We start from the raw sequence: 18,834 nt of genomic DNA on the forward strand, positions 1-18,834 counted from the left end.
ACCTTCCTTCCTTCCCTCCTGGCCACGTCAGCCTCATCCCATCCCTTCTTTCTCAGCTGCAGCACCCAGAAGGATTCAAAAGAAGAAATTTGATGGCGAATGCTTATGAAGAATTATTATTTTACCAATTGAAGTTGCAAAACTTGTTTTTGAATGAAGACCTGAGCTGAGAACAAACAAGCGAGCTGTTAACAGCTAGCTACAAAATCGAAATTCCTGTGTGAGGTGTTTTTCAAATGTTCTTTCAATCACCTTCTTCTCCCTTAATGGCTCGGATGGTTTTGTTTGGCTTTGGCTCCCCGGCTGGCTGCTGGAAAAGGCAGGAGAGCTCGGGGTTTGCCAGGCAGCTGCTTGTGAGGGTTTGGACACTGCCAAGCCCTTCCAGCTCTGCGCTCCCAGCGCTCCCAGGCACGGAGCAGCTCCCAGCTCCAGCTTCTCCTTGTCCGTGCCGGAGCTGCCGGGGCTAAGGCAATCTGCTCACAGCTCCTGGGGATGGGCTGCGGGCTGCCTGGAGCTGCCGCAGGCACTCCGCCACCCCAGCTTTGGCAAAGCCGGTTCTGCTTCAGCCCCGGTTTTCCTGTCCCACCAGGACGCAGCTCCTGGAAGCAGAAGTGTGCCGGGAGGGGATGGAATCGGGGCGAGGGAGGTGGAGACAGGAATGGCAGGTGCACAGGACACATCCCGCTGCGCCCAGCGGAACACGGTGGGAATGAGGCGTGGCTGACGCTCAGAGCAGCGTGAATTCCCTGCTCATCCCAGAAATTTGGGGATTTTCAGCCTCTCAGGGAGGCACAGGGGAGGGTTTGAAGAGAGCCAGGGCTGCAAAAAATCCCCCCCACCGTGGGATCACAGCCCTTCCCACAGGGAAAACCTGGGGAACTGACTCCCAGCCATCCCCCCACCAGGAGCACGGAGAAACGGGCGCTTAAAAATAACAGCTGTGATTATTCTGAGTGGGATTTTGGGAGCCTGACAGATTCTTTTCCAGCAGCCGGGTCTGGCAGCCTCGAAAGCCTCCAGCAGGAGCACAAAGCCAACAAAACACATCCCCAAGGTGGGATTCTGATTGCCAAGCATTTCAGGAGGCTCAGCCCAGCTGATACCTGATCAAACCTCAGCTCAAAAGAGCAGGACGCAGCTCCAGAGGTGGGAAAACCCAAAGTGAGCCAAAATGAACAATTTGTAACCCAGATCAGCGCAGGGGCTGCTTTAACCCCTCCAGCACCTTACAGCTGGGCACTGCCAGCATCCCAAGGATCCAAAGCCCCATCCCAGCCCATCCTCCTGAGAAAGGTCCACTGGGGAGCTTCTCCTAGAGACGAGACAAAGACACAGTGAGAGCTGCAGACAGGGCACAGAGGGAAGAGATCCCGGCGGAGAGAAGCAGGCAGGCATGGAAAGGAGAGCGGGCAGGGGTGTGGAGACTGGCACTACCCTGGCAGAGCAATGGATGGCGTGGATGGGAGGGAGCGTGGTGGGGAGGAGAGTGACAGACACTTGGCTCCAGCACGGACGGGTGTCCCCGTGTCACACAGCAGACACAGACAGGGCAGGACAGTGACACGGGAGCACGGCAGGGCTGCTGGAGGGACAGAACACGGGGCCGGGAGGCTCCGGGCTGCTGCACGCCGGGCTCAGCCCCGCCTGCCTCCGTGGGCATCCACTCGTGGCCTGGCAGCGTGCCACCCTGCCCGGAGCGCCTGGCAAGGGCCAAGGGGGGTGCGGGATCAGCGTTCCCACAGGACAGGGGGACCAGAATCCCTGTGGGATGAGGAGACCAAAATCCCTGTGGGGTGAGGGGACCAAAATCCCTGTGGGACAGCATCCCCATGGGACAACTTGGGGACCACCATCACTACAAGACAACATCCCTGTGGGACAACTTGGGGACTTCCACTCCTGCAGGACAGGAGGGACCACCATCCATGCAGGACAACTTGGGGAACACCATCCCTACAAGAGAACTTGGGGACCACCATCCCTACAGGAGAACCTGGGAAACACCATCTCTCCCATAGGACAACTTGGGGACCACCATCCCTACAGGAGAACTTGGGGACCAGCATCCCTACATGACAACATCCCTGCGGGACAACTTTGGGACCACCACCCCCCAGGAGAACCTGGGGACCGCCACCCCCCGGCCAGCAGCCCTGGGGCCGCCCGCGGTGCTCACCGCAGGGCCCGCGGTGGCGCACGGCGATGCCGGCCTGCCGCAGGCACTCGGCGCGGCGCCGCTGGCAGTCGCTGCCGTAGGTGCGGCCGTCGCCGCCGCACAGGGGCCGGAAGGCGCCGTCGCAGGAAATGCGCTCGCAGGAGCAGCGCGCGGCCCCGCGCCGGTTCAGGCACACCGCGTTGAACCTGCACTCCTCCCTGCAGCGGTCTGCGGGGGACGGCGGGCACGTTAGATAACGCATTCAATAGTAATAGTAATGATAATAATGATAATTATCATGATAATAATAATAATGATAATGATAATGATAATAATAATAATAAGAAGAATAATAAGAATAATAAGAATAAGAATAAGTCAATACTCATACATTCAATAATCATAAAAATAACAATATTCTTCAATAATAATTATATATAATGTAATATATAAAAATATAATATATAAAATACTATATATAACATATAATATATATAAAAGATAATATATAATATTAGAAATAAACTATATTATATAGTATATAGTATATAGTATATAATGTATATTATATAATGTATATTATAATGTATAATAGATATTATCTATTATATATTACATATATTGCACATTCATATATTGATATATTAAAGAATATATTAAAAATAACACATTGATATATTTAACAAAGAACTAATGCTATTTTAAAAACTACTGCTCTGTTCTGGGCAGCCCCTTTAGGTACTGAGGAGGAGGAGGAGGAGGAGTAGATGATGGAGATGGAGGAGGAGGAGATGATGGAGGAGGAAGAGATGATGGAGGAGATGGAGGAGATGATGGAGGAGGAGGAGATGGTGGAGGAGCAGGAGGAGATGATGGAGGAGGAGGAGGAGATGATGGAGGAGGAGGAGGAGATGATGGAGGAGGAGGAGGAGATGATGGAGGAGGAGGAGATGGTGGAGGAGATGGAGGAGATGATGGAGATGATGGAGATGATGGAGGAGATGGAGGAGATGATGGAGATGGTGGAGGAGGAGGAGCTGGTGGAGGGGCCCGGCACTCACCCTGCTGCTGGCACTGCCCCGAGCGCACCTTCTGGATGTCGATGCCGCGGATGGCGCCGGCGCGGCCCATGGCGCACTCGCTCTCGTAGGTGACGCCGTCGTCGCCGCAGACGGGGCCGCTGCCCGGGGGACAATCCTCGGGCCGGGGCAGCAGCTCCGCGCGCCGCGTCCGGGGGTCCACCCGGCACACGCGGCCCGGCTCGCTCGGCACGCCCTGGCACGGGTCTGGGCACAGGGGTGGCACGAGTCACCCCTGCCCTCCGGAACCGTCACCCCTGCCCACATTGGGGCGTGCCACCCTCTGCTTCCTCCCTGCCTGGCCCCAGGAGCCCCCGAACCTTCCCTTGTCCAAAACCTTCCCTTGCCCCCAAACCTTCCCTTGTCCCCCAAACCTTCCCTTGTCCCCCCAAACCTTCCCTTGTCCCCCAAACTTCCCTTGTCCCCCGAACCTTCCCTTGTCCAAAACCTTCCCTTGTCCAAAACCTTCCCTTGCCCCCAAACCTTCCCTTGTGCCCTGGAAGTCACTCCCTGCCCAAATCAGAATTTCCCAGTCTCTGCTCCTTCCCCTGTTCCCCCAGACCCTCCCCTGCACCCCAAACCCTCCCCTGCACCCCCAGTCCCTCCCCTGTGCCCCCAGTCCCTCTCATGCACCCCAGTCCCTCCCCTGCGCCCCCAGTCCCTCCCCTGCACCCCAGTCCCTCCCCTGCACCCCAAACCCTCCCCTGCACCCCCAGACCCTCCCCTGCACCCCAAACCCTCCCCTGCACCCCCAGACCCTCCCCTGCACCCCCAGACCCTCCCCTGCACCCCCAGACCCTCCCCTGTACCCCAGTCCCTCCCCTGCACCCCCAGTCCCTCCCCTGCGCCCCTCCTGCCCCGGTGACGTCCCCTCACCGCAGGGGCCGTCGAACTGCTTGGCCAGGTCCTGCTGCGTGTCGCAGGCGTGCTTCTGCAGGTGGCACTGGCTGCGGTAGTCGCGGCCGTCGCTGCCGCACACGGGGCTCTCGGCGCCGCCGCACCACGAGGGACACACGCACTTGGCCGCCTGCCCGTCAGGGGAGGGCACGCAGCTGCTGCCAAAGCTGCACGACACCTCTGCACAGGGGTCCTTGGAGCCTGGGCACGGGAGGGACAGGGCACGGGTGAGAGCCTGGCACGGGACGTGTTCCCGTTCCTGTACTGGGAATAACCCCAAACAATCTCCAAATCCATCCCTCCAAATGCCCAATCTGGGGGGACACGGCACAGGTGAGAGCCTGGCACGGGAGGTGTTCCTGTTCCTGTACTGGGAATAACCCAAATATATCCCAGTATCCCCCAAATCCATCCCTCCAAATGCCCAATCTGAGGGGACATGGCACAGGTGAGAGCCTGGCACAGGACGTGTTCCTGTTCCTGTATTGGGAATAACCCAAATATATCCCAGTATCCCCCAAATCCATCCCTCCAAATGCCCCAGTCTGAGGGGACAGGGCACAGGTGAGAGCCTGGGATGGGATGTGTTCCTGTTCCTGTACTGGGAATAACCCCAAACAATCCCCAAATCCATCCCGCCAAATGCCCAATCCAGCAGTAACGGAGCCTGAGGGACAGAGGTGGGGACACAGGTGAGAGCCTGGCATGGGATGTCCCATTCCTCTTGTGGAATAACCCAAATATATCCCAATATCCCCCAAATCCATCCCTCCAAATGCCCAACCCAGCAGCAAAGGATAAGTTTCCATCATTTCCCCATCGTTTCCCCACCATTTCCCCATCATTTCCCCATCGTTTCCCCACCGTTTCCCCACCGTTTCCCCACCATTTCCCCACTGTTTCCCCACCGTTTCCCCTCCTCATCCCCTCTGCTGGCCCCCAAGGCAGCGCTGCTGGTCCCCACGGTGCCCCCAGCCCCGTGCCCGCCCCGAGGTGTCCCTGCCCGCCGCGGGGACTCGCCACGTCCCCCACTCACCGCAGGGCCCCTTGCTGACCACCTTGATCCTCCTCTGCTGGTTGCACTGGGCCCTGTCCAGCTCGCACTCGTTGCTGTAGGTGGAGTGGTCGGAGCCGCAGACCGGGGCCACCACCGGGGCACAGGGACCCTTGCGGCACACGCACGAGGCCTGGCCCGGCTCCGCGGGGCTGCGCTCGCACACGGCCCCGAAACCGCAGAGCATGCCCCGGCACCCTGGGGACACGGGGACACACAGGGGACATGGGGACATGGGGACACACAGGGGACATGGGGACACACGGCCCCGAAACCGCAGAGCATGCCCCGGCACCCTGGGGACAGGGGGACACACAGGGGACATGGGGACACACAGGGGACATGGGGACACACAGCCCCAGCACCCTGGGGACACGGGGACAGCGTGGGCATGGGGACACGGGGACACACGGCCCCAGCACCCTGGGGACACGGGGACACACAGGGGACACGGAGACACATGGCCCCGGCACCCTGGGGACACGGGGACAGCGTGGGCATGGGGACACGGGGACACACAGGGGACACGGGGACACATGGCCCCGGCACCCTGGGGACAGGGGGACAGCGTGGGCATGGGGACACGGGGACACACAGGGGACATGGGGACATGGGGACACACGGCCCCAGCACCCTGGGGACACGGGGACACACAGGGGACACGGAGACACACGGCCCCAGCACCCTGGGGACAGGGGGACAGCGTGGGCATGGGGACACGGGGACACACAGGGGACATGGGGACACACGGCCCCAGCACCCTGGGGACACGGGGACAGCGTGGACATGGGGACACAGAGCCCCAAAGCTGCAGAGCATGCCCCGGCACCCTGGGGACACGGGGACAGCCGTGGGCATGGGGACAGCCATGGGCACAGGGACATGGGGACACACGGCCCCGAAACCACAGAGCATGCCCCAGCACCCTGGGGACATGGGGACAGCCATGGGCACAGGGACATGGGGACACACATGGCATTCCCCAGCACCCTGGGGACATGGGGACATCCCGTGGGCGTGGGCACACACAGCCCCAAAGCTTCCCCTAAAATCCAATTCCCCCTCCCTGGGACAGCTCCATCCAGTCCCTGAGGTGTCCCCAGTGCCCCCAGTGCCCCCTCCCAGTGCCCCCCACAAGTCAGAACCCTCACAACCAGAGCCTGACCTACAACAAAGGGAGAAGAGGAACCCTGAGATCAAACCCCTCATCTACACTTCAGCTCCAGGGTTTGCCTCTGGCTGCCTGGAGACTCGGGAGATAAATCCCATCAATCCCGGGAAATCAAAAGGAAAAGGATTCTCCTCCTCTCCTGCCTGAGCACGGGATAAATCCCAAAAATCCCGGGAAATCAAAAGGAAAAGGATTCTCTGCTCTCACCCCAGCACGAGATAAATCCCATAAATCCCAGGAAATCAAAAGGAAAAGGATTCCCCTCCTCTCCTGCCCGGGATCTAAAGGGATTCACCATTTTTCTGAGGAGCTGGGATAAAGCCTGAGCTGTTCCTTCCCTGTCTTTGGGTTTTTTAAAATGCAGATGAGGTGTAAAAATTCCGGGGGAATGGGAATTTCGGGATTCAGCCCGAGGGAAGGGGCTGGGAGTGGGAATGGAGCTGCCTTAGAGGGGAAGCAAAAAGGGAGGAAAAAAGGAGGGAGAAGGGGTGGGAATAAAAGGAGAGGGAAAGGCCGGGGTGAAAAGGGTGCAGGGGAAAAAAGGCAGGGAAAAAGCAGGAAAAAAGCAAGGGGAATAAAGGTGGAGAAAAGAAGAGGGAAGTTGGGAAGAAAGGGTGGGGGAAAAGGCAAGGGGAAAAAAGGTGGAAAGGTGGGGAAAAGGGTAGAAAGGTAGGGAAAAAACCCTTGTGCCCAAAAGGATCAGCAAGAAGGGCAGGGCTGGGCATTAATTAATTCTGGGTGGGTATTAATTAACTCGGGCTGAGCGAGGTGCCCGTTGCCATGGAGAGCAGCTGGGCTGGCGCTGGAGCCCAGCCCTGCTCATCAATATTCAAATTTTCAGCCCTGCCTCATCAATATTCAAATTTTCAGCCCTGCCTCATCAATATTCAATCCTGCCCAACAATATTTGACTATTCAGCCCTGCTCATCAATATTCGAATATGCAGCCCTGCGGCCAAGGGCACCCAGAGCCCCGTTAAACCCAGCCCAAAGCCTGTCCTAAACCTGCCAAACGAAATGCGGATGAAAAATTAAACTCTACAATTTTAATAAAGATTTTTAGGGATGGGCACGTTTATTTATAGCGCTGTGGACGCATGTGGGGACTTACTGCCCTTTAATGGACATGTGCATTTTTGAGAACTTTTGGTTATTTTTTTATTATTTTTACTAATTTCTATATGCATAGAATTTTATAATAGGTTAATGCATATTTATTATGCTGATTTTACCTTATTCTTAGAGCTAGTTCTACTTGCACTTAGCTTTTGTCAGAAAGTACAGAAAGAACTCTTGGGTTACTCTGCCCCATCCATTTCAAGGTCTAAGGAGCTTTTCTTATCTCTTATTTTTAGTGTGGAAATTTGTATTCTTTTCTTTAGCTGGGCTAAACTAAACAGCACATTCATCAAGCTCAAAGGAGCACCTTTTCCTTAAATTTAAATAAATGTTTATCTTATTAAATTCTCACTCTGTCTCACAAGGGCGCCCAGAGCCACGTCAAACCCAGCCCAGGCACAAAACCAGCAAAACCCACCCCAGCAGCAGCAGGGACCCTCCCTGCGCCCCCTGCCCCCCAAAACCCTCCTGAACCCCCAGCAGGAATTTCCCCCCCAGGAGCCTCGGCAGCCTCCCAGAATTTTGTGCTTTTCCAGGGATTTTTGGAATTCTGGCATCTGGCTGGGCTGGGCTGTTCATATTTTGGAGCCCTGAGCAAGGAGTTCCGCCCACGTGGGGGTTTATTTTTCGCTCGGGATGCCAATTTTAGATTAATCACATTTTATCTCGCACATCCTTCTCTCCCCCACCCCCAGCAGGGGAGGCAAAAATAAAGTTTTTAAAAAAGCAACGAGCAGGTTATTAATTGGCTGCCGGGCTCTTATCTGTGCACGTGGAGCCTGCCAGCAAAGGCAGGGGTTTAAAGCTGGCTTTGAAAAGGAACAAAGCTCCTGTGATGGTTTTATCTCAGCCTGGGCTTCCCAGCAGCTCCTGAAGCTGATAAAAACCTCCAGAAAAAAAGAAAAAACAAAAAAAAAACCCCAAAAAACCCCAAAATTCTCTGTGAAACCAGAGGAAAGGTGAGAGAGTGGGAGAGGCAAGAATGAAAACACAAAAATTCACCTTTTGCAGCCCTGCCCTGCTTCCAGCCAGGAAAATCCCCAGAGAAAAGGAGCCCTGAGGGGCACCTGCCCCCCCTGCTCACCCCAACCCTGCACCCCAGGGAGGGACCCCAAATCCCCCAAATCCCCCAAATCCCCCAAATCCCCCCGGATCAGCGGGGTCAGGAGAGGCTTCCCTGGGGGAAGGGCCAGCCCGGGGGACACTCCTGCTGTCTCCAAAGGTGTGGGGACACTGGGCACTCGCTGTCCCCAGGTTTGGGACACTGGGCACTCGCTGTCCCCGGGTTTGGGGACACTGGGCACTTGCTGTCCCCAGGTTTGGGACACTGGGCACTCGCTGTCCCCGGGTTTGGGGACACTGGGCACTTGCTGTCCCCAGGGTTTGGGACACTGGGCACTCGCTGTCCCCGGGTTTGGGGACACTGGGCACTTGCTGTCCCCGGGTTTGGGACACTGGGCACTCGCTGTCCCCAGGGTTTGGGGACACTGGGCACTCACCATCCCTCGGCGGCGGCGGCGTCTGCGTGAAGTAACTGTTGGGTTTGTCTGCAAGGAAACAAAAACCGTGGAGCTGTCAGAGGTTCCTCGGGCACAGCCCTGCCCCAGCCCTTTTTGGGATGGTGTTCATCCCTCCTCGAGCAGGTTTGGCTCCCAGGAGCTCTTGGAGGCAGGAAGGGGAACCAGGATCACCAAAACCTGGTCTGGGATAACCCCAGGAATCAGCAGAGCTGTCACAGGTTCCTCAGACACAACCCAGCCCTTTTTTGGGATGGTGTCCATCCCTCTCCTCGGGCACAGCCCTGCCCCAGCCCTTTTTGGGATAGTGTTCATCCCTCCTCGAGCAGGTTTGGCTCCCAGGAGCTCCTGGAGGAGCCAGGATCACCAAAACCTGGTTTGGGACAGCCCCAGGTAGCGCTGGAGCGTCTCTGGTGTGGGATGTGGGAGCAGCCCCCAGGCCCAGCTCCTGCCCGGCTCCTCGGGACACCCGTGGGACACAGGCTGGACACTCCCGTGCGTGGGACACTCCCTGGACGCTCCCGTGTGTCCCCCCTGGACACTCCTGTGTGTTCCCAGGGTTTATTCCCAAGGCCGGGCTGCAGGAGCTGCTGCCCTCCCCACAGGCTCGGGGAGCCCAAGGGCAGGCCGGAGTTTGGGGTGCTCCTCGGGAAGGGGAGCAGCTGTGCCGGTGGCAGGAACAACCTGGATCCACCGCCAGGGGTGGGATCCACCACCAGGGGTGGGATCCACAGCCAGGAGTGGGATCCACTGCCAGGGCTGGGATCCACCGCCAGGGGTGGGATCCACCGCCAGGGGTGGGATCCACTGCCAGGGGTGGGATCCACTGCCAGGGGTGGGATCCACCACCAGGGGTGGGATCCACAGCCAGGGGTGGGATCCAGTCGCTGCACCTGGGATCAGAGCCAGACCTCAGGGGAAATCCTCACATCCCCCTGATCATCACCTGCACCAGCCCTTCCCAAATCCTCACATCCCCCAGATCATCTCCAGCCCTTCCCAAATCCTCACATCCCCTGGATCACCTCCTGCATCAGCCCTTCCCAAATCCTCACATCCCCCTGATCATCACCTGCACCAGCCCTTCCCAAATCCTCACATCCCCTGGATCACCTCCAGCCCTTCCCAAATCCTCACATCCCCCTGATCATCACCTGCACCAGCCCTTCCCAAATCCTCACATCCCCTGGATCATCTCCAGTCCTTCCCAAATCCCCACATCCCCTCAAACATCACCTCCATCATCCTCACATCCCCCAGATCACCTCCAGCCCTTCCCAAACCCTCCCGTTCCCGGATCCCCGCCCGGATTTGGGACGGGGCGCGCCGGCAGCAGCAGTGCAGCACCAGCAGCAGCACCAGCAGTGCAGCAGCAGCAGTGCAGCAGCAGGTGGGCGCTGCCCGGCCCACGCAGAGCCGCCCTCGCCGCGCTGCTGCCGCTTCCCTGCCAGGGCACAGCGGGACAGGGATGTGCCAGGGCCGGGATTGTCCCCGGAGCCCCGGAGCGTGGCCCTGCCCCGCTCGGGGACACCTACAGTTGTTGAGGAAGAGCAGCACGGCGAAGCCCAGCGTGGAGGTGGCCAGCAGGATGAGGCAGATGTTGCAGGGGATCATGAAGTAGCGCACCACCAGGGACACCTTGTGCTGGTACAGCCGGTCCCGCTCCAGGGCTGCCGCGGGGTGCTGGCACGCCGTCATGCTGGGCTCTGGCACCCCGCGGGCCGCCGGCCGCCCGCCTCGGCGGCCGCAGGGCTCACATGGATCCCCGGCCCCGCGGTTCTGGCAGCCTAGCTTGTCCCGCAGGTTCCCATCTCGGCGGGCAGCAGGATGGGGGCACCTTCAGCACCCCGTGCCCGGCGGGGCCATGGCAGAGGCGCGGCCTCGGGGACAGCTCGGGGACACTCAGCCAGCCCCCAAGGTGTCCATGCACGGCTGCCCGTGGAAAGGAAACCGAAATCCGCAGAAAGGAAACCGAAATCCGCAGAAAGGAAACCGAAATCCGCAGAAAGGAAACCGAAATCCGCAGAAAGGAAACCAAAATCCACAGAAAGCAATCCAAAATCCCCAGAAGGGAAACCGAAATCCCCAGAAAGCAATCCAAAATCCACAGAAAGCAATCCAAACTCCCAGCAGCGCTGAGGGCTCCAAATCTGTGCCTGAGCCCACCCAAGACAAGGACACGCTGGGGTGGGAATGTCACAGCAGGACAGGGACAGCACCAGCACGGAGCACTCCCAGGCTCGGGAATATCGCTGTCCTCTGGGATATCTGCTGAGATCCTCCGGGAAAACCCCTGGGATCCTCTGGGAAAACTGCTGAGATCCTCCAGGAAAACTGCTGAGATCCTCTGGGATAACTGCTCAGATCCTCTGGGATAACTGCTCAGAATCCTCCGGGATATCTTCTTGGATCCTCCGGGATATCCTCTCGGATCCACGCCGGCCTCGCTCCGGGCACTCGCAGCTCCCTCCGCTGTCCAGCGGCTCCTGCAGGACACGTCCGGCAGCCTCTGACCCTCCGCAGGTCCTCACAGCCGGAGCAGCCAAAAATTCCGGGAGCAGCCCAAGGATTCCAGGAGAAACCCAAAATTCTGGGAGCAGCCAAGATTCGGGAGCAGCCCAAGGATTCTCAGAGAAGCCCAAAATTCTGAGATCAGCCCTGGGATTGCAGGATCAGTCCAAGGATTCCAGGATCAGCCTCAGGACTCCAGGATCAGCCTCAGGACTCCAGGACCAGCCCCGGGATTGCAGGATCAGCCCCGGGATTGCAGGATCAGCCCCAGGATCAGCCCCGGGATGCCAGGATGCAGCTCAGCCCGAGGCAGAGGCTCTCAGCTCCGCTCCAGCACATCCCCGCTCCCGTTGCAGGCTCACCCGGCTCCGCAGCGCCGTGCCGAGTCCCGGGCTGGTGGGAAGAGGCCCGGCTCGGCCCCGGCGGGGCCGGCTGCCCGTGCCCCCCTCACACCACTCGGACATGCCGGACCCCGCCGGAGGCTCCGCGGCTCCGCGCCGAGCCCCGCATGGAGCGGCCGGAGGGACGCAGGGAGGGATGGAGGGAGGGAAGGAGGCTGGGAGGGATGGAGGGAGCGAGGCAGGGATGGAGGGATCGAGGCAGGGATGGAGGGAGCGAGGCAGGGATGGAGGGATTGAGGGAGGGAGGCTGGGAGGGATTGAGGCAAGGATGCACAGAAGGATGGAGGGAGGCTGAGAGGGATGAAAGGAGGTTGGGAGGGATGCAGGGACGCTGGGAGGGATGGAGGGAGGCTGGGAGGGATTGGGGCAGGGATGCACGGAGGGATGCAGGGAGGCTGGGAGGGATGAAAGGAGGTTGGGAGGGATGAAAGGAGGCTGGGAGGGATGCAGGAACGCTGGGAGGGATGGAGGGAGGCTGGGAGGGATGGAGGGAGGCTGGGAGGGATCGGGGCAGGGACGCTGGGAGGTGGGTCCCCAGTCCCGGCGCTCTCCGAGAAGCGGCCGCGCAGCAGCAGACAAGGCAGCGGCGGCGCGGATGGAGCCCGGCGCCCGCCCCGGAGCCCCCCCGACCCTCCGCCCGCCCCTCGGCCCGGCCCGGCGGGGAGGGGGCGCGGCGAGACCCTCGGCACAAAGGGGAGCGGGGGCGCAGGGGCGCGGCGCAGACAAAGAGCGCGGCGGGCGGGGGTCGCGCAGGAGCCGCGGCCCCACCCCGAACAGGGCGTGGGGACCCCCAGGACCCCCGGGATGGGCAGGGAGGGCTGGGGGGGGGTGGGAGCTCAGCCCCTCCAGCCTCTGCCCCGCTCCTCCGCCGGCATCGCCCACCCGGAGACGCCCGGAGCCACGGGAACCGCAGGGAAAATCCCGGCTGTTATTTTTTTCGGATGTTATCGGCACGGATTTGGCACAGCTTCCCCAAAAGCAGCGGGGAAAAGGAGCAGGGATGGGAGCGCTCCATCGCTGCGGGCTCCCGGCTTTTCCCGCACGGGAAAGGGGCCGCCGGCTCCGGGCACGGATGGCCGAGGGAAACCCGGAGCTCGCCCGGCGCTCCCTCGGGTGAGGCTCCGCCGGGATGGAATTCCGGCACCACACACAGCACGGTCCCTGCTGCCGCTGGAAGGGGCCCCGGGACGCGCTGGCTCCTTCCTCAGCCACCGCAGCCCCGTCTTCCTCGGCACGGAGGGAGGCTGCGAGAAAACCCCGCAGGAGGAAGCTGAGGGGACGACGGAGACCCTGGGCTGAGGTGATCACACAAAAACCTGGGTTATCGCCCAAAAAACTGGATTATCATCCAAAAAATCTGGGTTATCATCCAACAAACCTGGGTTATCACCCCAAAAAACCTGGGTTATCACCCCAAAAAACTGGGTTATCACCCCAAAAAACTGGGTTATCATCCAACAATCTGGGTTATCACCCCAAAAAAACCCTGGGTTATCACTCCCACGGGGGGACTCTGGGTGGTCCGGGACGGGCACAAGCGGCCCCCCACCCATCCCACAGAGCCCCCCTGCTCCCCTCTGAGGGCTGGGAGCACCCCGAGGTGCAAGTCCCAGAGGAGAAACAGAGAAAGAGGGGGAAAACCCAAATCAGCCCAGGAGATTGCTGGTCTGGAATCCCGCCTCGCTCCCTGCACCCTTCAGTAACTTCTGCACCCTTCAGTGCCTTCTGCTGCACCCTTCCCATCCCACCTCCTGCACCCTTCCCATCCCAGCCCCTGCACCCTTCCCATCCCACCTCCTGCACCCTTCCCATCCCATCTCCTGCACCCTTCCCATCTCCTGCACCCTTCCCATCCCAGCTCCTGCACCCTTCAGTGCCTCCTGCACCCTTCAGTGCCTTCTGCTGCACCCTTCCCATCCCAGCTCCTGCACCCTTCCCATCCCAGCTCCTGCACCCTTCCCATCCCAGCTCCTGCACCCTTCCCATCCCAGCTCCTGCACCCTTCCCATCCCACCTCCTGCACCCTTCCCATCTCCTGCACCTTTCCCATCCCAGCTCCTGCACCCTTCCCATCCCATCTCCTGCACCTTTCCCATCCCAGCTCCTGCACCTTTCCCATCCCATTCTCCTGCACCCTTCCCATCCCATCTCCTGCACCCTTCCCATCCCAGCTCCTGCACCTTTCCCATCCCATCTCCTGCACCCTTCCCATCCCATCTCCTGCACCCTTCCCATCCCATTCTCCTGCACCCTTCCCATCCCACCTCCTGCACCCTTCAGTGCCTTCTGCGTCCTTCACCTCCAGCACCTCCCAGCTAAACCACACGGTAAAAATCCCAAAATTCCATCGACTTCCAACATAACCACATGGTAAAAATTCTAAAAATCCATCACCTCCCAGCTAAGCCCCATGGTAAAAATCCTAAAATTCCCAGACAAATCACACGGTAAAAATCCTAAAAATCCATCAATTCCCAGATAAATCACATGGTAAAAATCCTAAAAATCCATGAGCTCCCAGCTAAATTACACGGTAAAAATCCTAAAAATCCATCAATTCCCAGATAAATCACACAGTAAAAATCCTAAAAATCCATCAGCTCCCAGCTAAATTACACGGTAAAAATCCATCAATTCCCAGATAAATCACATGGTAAAAATTCTAAAAATCCATCAGCTCCCAGCTAAATCACACAGTAAAAATCCTAAAAATCCATCAATTCCCAGATAAATCACACGGTAAAAATGCTAAAAATCCACCAGCTCCCAGCTAAACTACATGGTAAAAATCCATCAATTCCCCACTAAACCACCCAGTAAAAATCCTAAAAATCCATCTTTCCCAGCTAAATCACACAGTAAAAATCCTAAAAATCCATCAATTCCCCACTAAACCACACAATAAAAATCCTAAAAATCCCTGATTTCCAGCTAAGCCCCATCCCCTGCCGCGGGAGCAGCAGGACGCGGCTCCACCCTTGGGAAGCGACAGCAGCAGCTTCGATTCCTTCCCAGCCCCAAAAACCCCCGAAAAGCCGAGCTGCTGCTCGGGGATGATTGACAGCTGTGGGATGATTGACAGCTGTGGGATGATTGACAGCTGTCAGTCACCCCTGCCTCCCCGCTAATCCTGTTTGGCAGGGAGATAATTGGGATTTGTTGTTTGGGAGCTAATTGGGGGAGGAGGAGGAGGAAGAAAGGAGAAAAAAAGGAGAAGGAGGAGCGAGGAGGAGGAGGAGGAAAAAAGGAGGAGGAAAAAAAGGAGGAGAAGGAGGAAGAGGGAGGAGGAGGAGAGAGGAGGAAAAAAGGAGGAGGAAAAAAAGGAGGAGAAGGAGGAGGAGGAGGAAAAAAGGAGGAGGAAAAAAGGAGGAGGAAAAAAGGAGGAGGAAAAAAGGAGGAGGAAAAAAGGAGGAGGAAAAAAGGAGGAGGAAAAAAGGAGGAGAAGGAGGAAGAGGGAGGAGGAGGAGGAGGAGGAGCCTGCAGGACAGCGACGGTGACAACCCCCGAGGGTGTCCCTGCCCCTCGCCACGAGGGGAGGAGCAGCCGAGGTGGCCGCGCTGCTCCGCGGGCTCGCACCGCCACCTGCCGCCCTTCCCCTCCCCTCCTGCCCTTCCCCACCTCTCCTGCCCTTCCCCTCCCCTCCCGTGCCAGGAATTCCAGAGGGAGCGGAGCCCGGAGCAGCTCCAGAGACCCGCACGGGAGGAGGGGACAAATGGGGACAAACGGGGGGACAAACGGGGGCACAAACGGGGGCACCTTTCCAACCCTTCACCTCCGCAGCCCGCGGGGCTCCAGGGCTGCGCTGGCACAGCGAGGACATTCCCGGGAATCCTGACCCTTTGCCAGCCCTGGGAGAGCCAGGAGCAGCCAGCCCCAGCTCCTGTCCTGGTGCCACCGCGGCGGCATCACCGGGCACCGCTGCCACCACTGGTCCCGTGTCCCGTGTCCCTTGTCCCGTGCCACTTGTCTTGTGCCACTTGTCCCGTGTCCCTTGTCCCGTGCCACTTGTCTTGTGCCACTTGTCCCGTGTCCCTTGTCCCGGGCATGTCCAGGCTGCCCTCAGGGGTGTGGTGGCGTGCCAGGGGACACCAGGGAGTGCCAGGGGACACCAGGGAGTGCCAGGGGACACCAGGGAGTGCCAGGGGCGGTGGCAGCAGCTCCTGTGCCAGGCATGGCCGTGACGAGCTCTGGGAGCACGGCCCTGGTGTGGCACCGGGCACGGGGTGGCAGCTGCTGGCACGGTGTCACTGTCCCCAAGGTGCCAGCCAGAGCTGCCAGGGCAGGGCTCTGCCCCCGGGAAGCAGCTGGCATTCCCTGCCTGGCATTCTCTGCCTGGCATTCCCTGATGGGCATTCCCTGATGGGCATTCCCTGCCGGGCATTCCCTGCCGGGGCGGGAGGCTCGGGGAGCAGCAGCCAGCAGAGGATGCTGTGGGCTTGGAAAAACTTCCCTGTGCTCCTCCCGCAGCCCCAGCTCCCTGTCCCCAGCTCCGTGTCCCAGCTCCGTGTCCCCAGCTCCCTGTCCCCAGCTCCGTGTCCCCTCGGTGTCCCCAGCTCCGTGTCCCCAGCTCCGTGTCCCCAGCTCCGTGTCCCCGGCCAGCTCCGTGTCCCAGCTCCGTGTCCCCAGCTCCATGTCCCCTCCCTGTCCCCAGCTCCGTGTCCCCAGCCCGGGGATGAGCACAGCCAGGAAATCCAGATTTATCCGCTCCCTCCACAGCTGGAGCTGCTTCAACGCCCTCAGCTCCCCTGGCAGCGAGGAGCAGCTGAGCTGGCACAGCTCCGTCCTCCCCACACCGCCCAAAAACTGCTCTGGGGTCGGCAGAGATCCTAAAATCCTGGGCTGAGCAGCCAAGGGGGAAGGGGAGCAGTCCCAGCCCCAAACTGGGGCACTCCAGGTTCAATCCCTCCTCCTCAGCTCCTTTGGCAGCCAAGCCCCGTCCAGCCGGGCCCTGGCCACCTCCCGGGATGGGGCAGCTCCCTGGGCACCCCGTGCCAGCGTTTTGCCACCCTCACTGTAAAAATTCCTTTATTCTATCAAACCTAAACCCTCCTCCAGCTTGAACCCACCCCTGCTTCTCCTCGCTTTTCCCCGGAACTTCCCCAGGAATTGCTCCCACCGGGAGCTTCCCAGCCCAGCCAGGAATTCCCTGGATGTGAGCGATGCCCCAGCCCCCGGAACAGCCCAGTGCTCCCAGTTTGCCCCGGTGCCAGCTCAGGGAGCCCTGCCCGCTGGTGAAGGTGAGAGGCTGAGGATGGAGAGGAAGATGAGCCAAGCACTGTGAGGAGCCCTGAGAGCACAGCTCCACGCACCAGGGTGGGGACAGGACAAGGGGGACAGGGGACAGCTCCAGGGTGGGGACAGCCCCAGGGTGGGGACAGGACAAGGGGACAGCCCCAGGGTGGGGACAGCCCCAAGGTGGGGACAGCCCCAGGGTGGGGACAGCCCCAGGGGCACAGGGGACAGCCCCAGGGGCACAGGGGACAGCCCCAGGGTGGGGACAGCCCCAGGGGCACAGGGGACAGCCCCCAGGGGGACAGGGGACAGCCCCCAGGGGGACAGGGGACAGCCCCCAGGGGGACAGGGGACAGCCCCAGGGGCACAGGGGACAGCCCCAGGGGCACAGGGGACAGCCCCAGGGTGGGGACAGGGGCCAGCCCCAGGGTGGGGACAGGGGCCAGCCCCAGGGTGGGGACAGCCCCCAGGGGCACAGGGGCCAGCCCCAGGGTGGGGACAGCCCCAGGGTGGGGACAGCCCCAGGGTGGGGACAGCCCCAGGGGCACAGGGGACAGCCCCAGGGGCCCCCAGGCCATGCCCTGCCAGCCGCGGTGGCGGCTCCTCAGGCGCCTCCCACGGCCCCAGCACATCCCCAGGGATGAGGATGGCACTGGCTAAGCCAGGCTGACAGGGATGGAGAAAATGGGAATTTTGGGTTTTTTTGATCAGACAGCCCCACCACTTACCGGCGAGAAGCTTCCTATGTTCTTTAGAAAGCAGGGGAGGAGAAAAAGGAGAGAAGAAATCAGGTTAGAAGCAGGAAACAGGAGCAGCCCCCCCAAGCTTTCCTCCTCCCCAGGGCCCCTCTGCCACGGGGGCACCTCCAGCCCCACCTCAGGCCAGGCTCCCAGCCACGGGAATTCTGTATCCCTGCTCCCAGCCATGGGAATTCTGTATCCCTGCTCGCAGCTCAGGGAATTCTGTATCCCTGCTCCCAGCCACGGGAATTCTGTATCCCAGCCCAGGGAATTCTGTATCCCTGCTCCCAGCCACGGGAATTCTGTATCCCTGCTCCCAGCCATCCAAAGCTCCGGGGTCCCAGGGAGCAGAGCTGGGCGCTTTTCCCACCTGCAGCAGCTCCAGCAAGGGAACCCAAGGCCAAGGATTGGTCACAGATTCTCCTCAGCTCCCCTGGCACGCGAGGGCAGAGCTGGCACAGCTTTGCCCACCTCAAGTCACCCCAAAAATCTGCTCTGGGGTCGGCAGTGAACCTCAGACTCCTGGGTGAGCACAGAACTCGAGGGAGGGAAGCGCCCAGAGCTCCAGAGCCCGCTGGGAAGGAGCCGGGACAGAGGGACAGGGGGACAGAGGGACACTGGCACTGCCACCCGCGCTCCCACGCCAGGCTCGGGCTGAGTGGCCCCAAAAACCCCAGCGAGCCCCCGGGGAGCCCCTGCAGGGCTCATTGCCGTGCCCACCTCGGAGCACGAGGACCGAGCCATGCCCGAGAGGCACCAGGAGCTGCCAGGGCCACGGGCAGCCGGGTCCCGCTGCTCCCGCGGGCAGCAGCAGCGAACCCGGCCCCGAAAATCCGGGGGGAGCACCCCAGGACACCGAAACTGAGCCCAGCACGGCACAGAGCCCCAGGAGCACCCCAGGACACCGAAACTGAGCCCAGCACGGCACAGAGCCCCAGGAGCACCCCCAGAGCACCCC

The 18,834-nt window shown here is 60.2% G+C and overlaps 1 protein-coding gene across 9 annotated transcripts in view; it reads right to left on the bottom strand.

The window, feature by feature from the left end:
• Nucleotides 1-18,834, bottom strand: part of AGRN (agrin) — an 83,144-nt gene that overhangs the window by 47,196 nt on the left and 17,114 nt on the right. For 6 of the 9 annotated variants that reach the window (XM_085558634.1, XM_085558635.1, XM_085558633.1 and 3 more), the window contains 6 exons: nt 17,865-17,885; nt 8,975-9,022; nt 5,168-5,383; nt 4,111-4,332; nt 3,217-3,441; nt 2,177-2,383 (listed from right to left, as the gene is read on the bottom strand). In XM_085558634.1, coding sequence (XP_085414760.1) covers nt 2,177-2,383; nt 3,217-3,441; nt 4,111-4,332; nt 5,168-5,383; nt 8,975-9,022; nt 17,865-17,885 — 939 coding nt within the window. Of the gene's footprint in view, nt 1-2,176; nt 2,384-3,216; nt 3,442-4,110; nt 4,333-5,167; nt 5,384-8,974; nt 9,023-10,527; nt 12,546-17,864; nt 17,886-18,834 lie in introns of those variants that run through there. The other 3 variants (XM_085558636.1, XM_085558641.1, XM_085558639.1) reach the window with 2 other exon arrangements.

This window comes from Lonchura striata, chromosome 21, assembly GCF_050655825.1.
Source record: "Lonchura striata isolate lonStrDom1 chromosome 21, ASM5065582v1, whole genome shotgun sequence".
NCBI classification, from domain to species: Eukaryota; Metazoa; Chordata; class Aves; order Passeriformes; family Estrildidae; genus Lonchura; species Lonchura striata.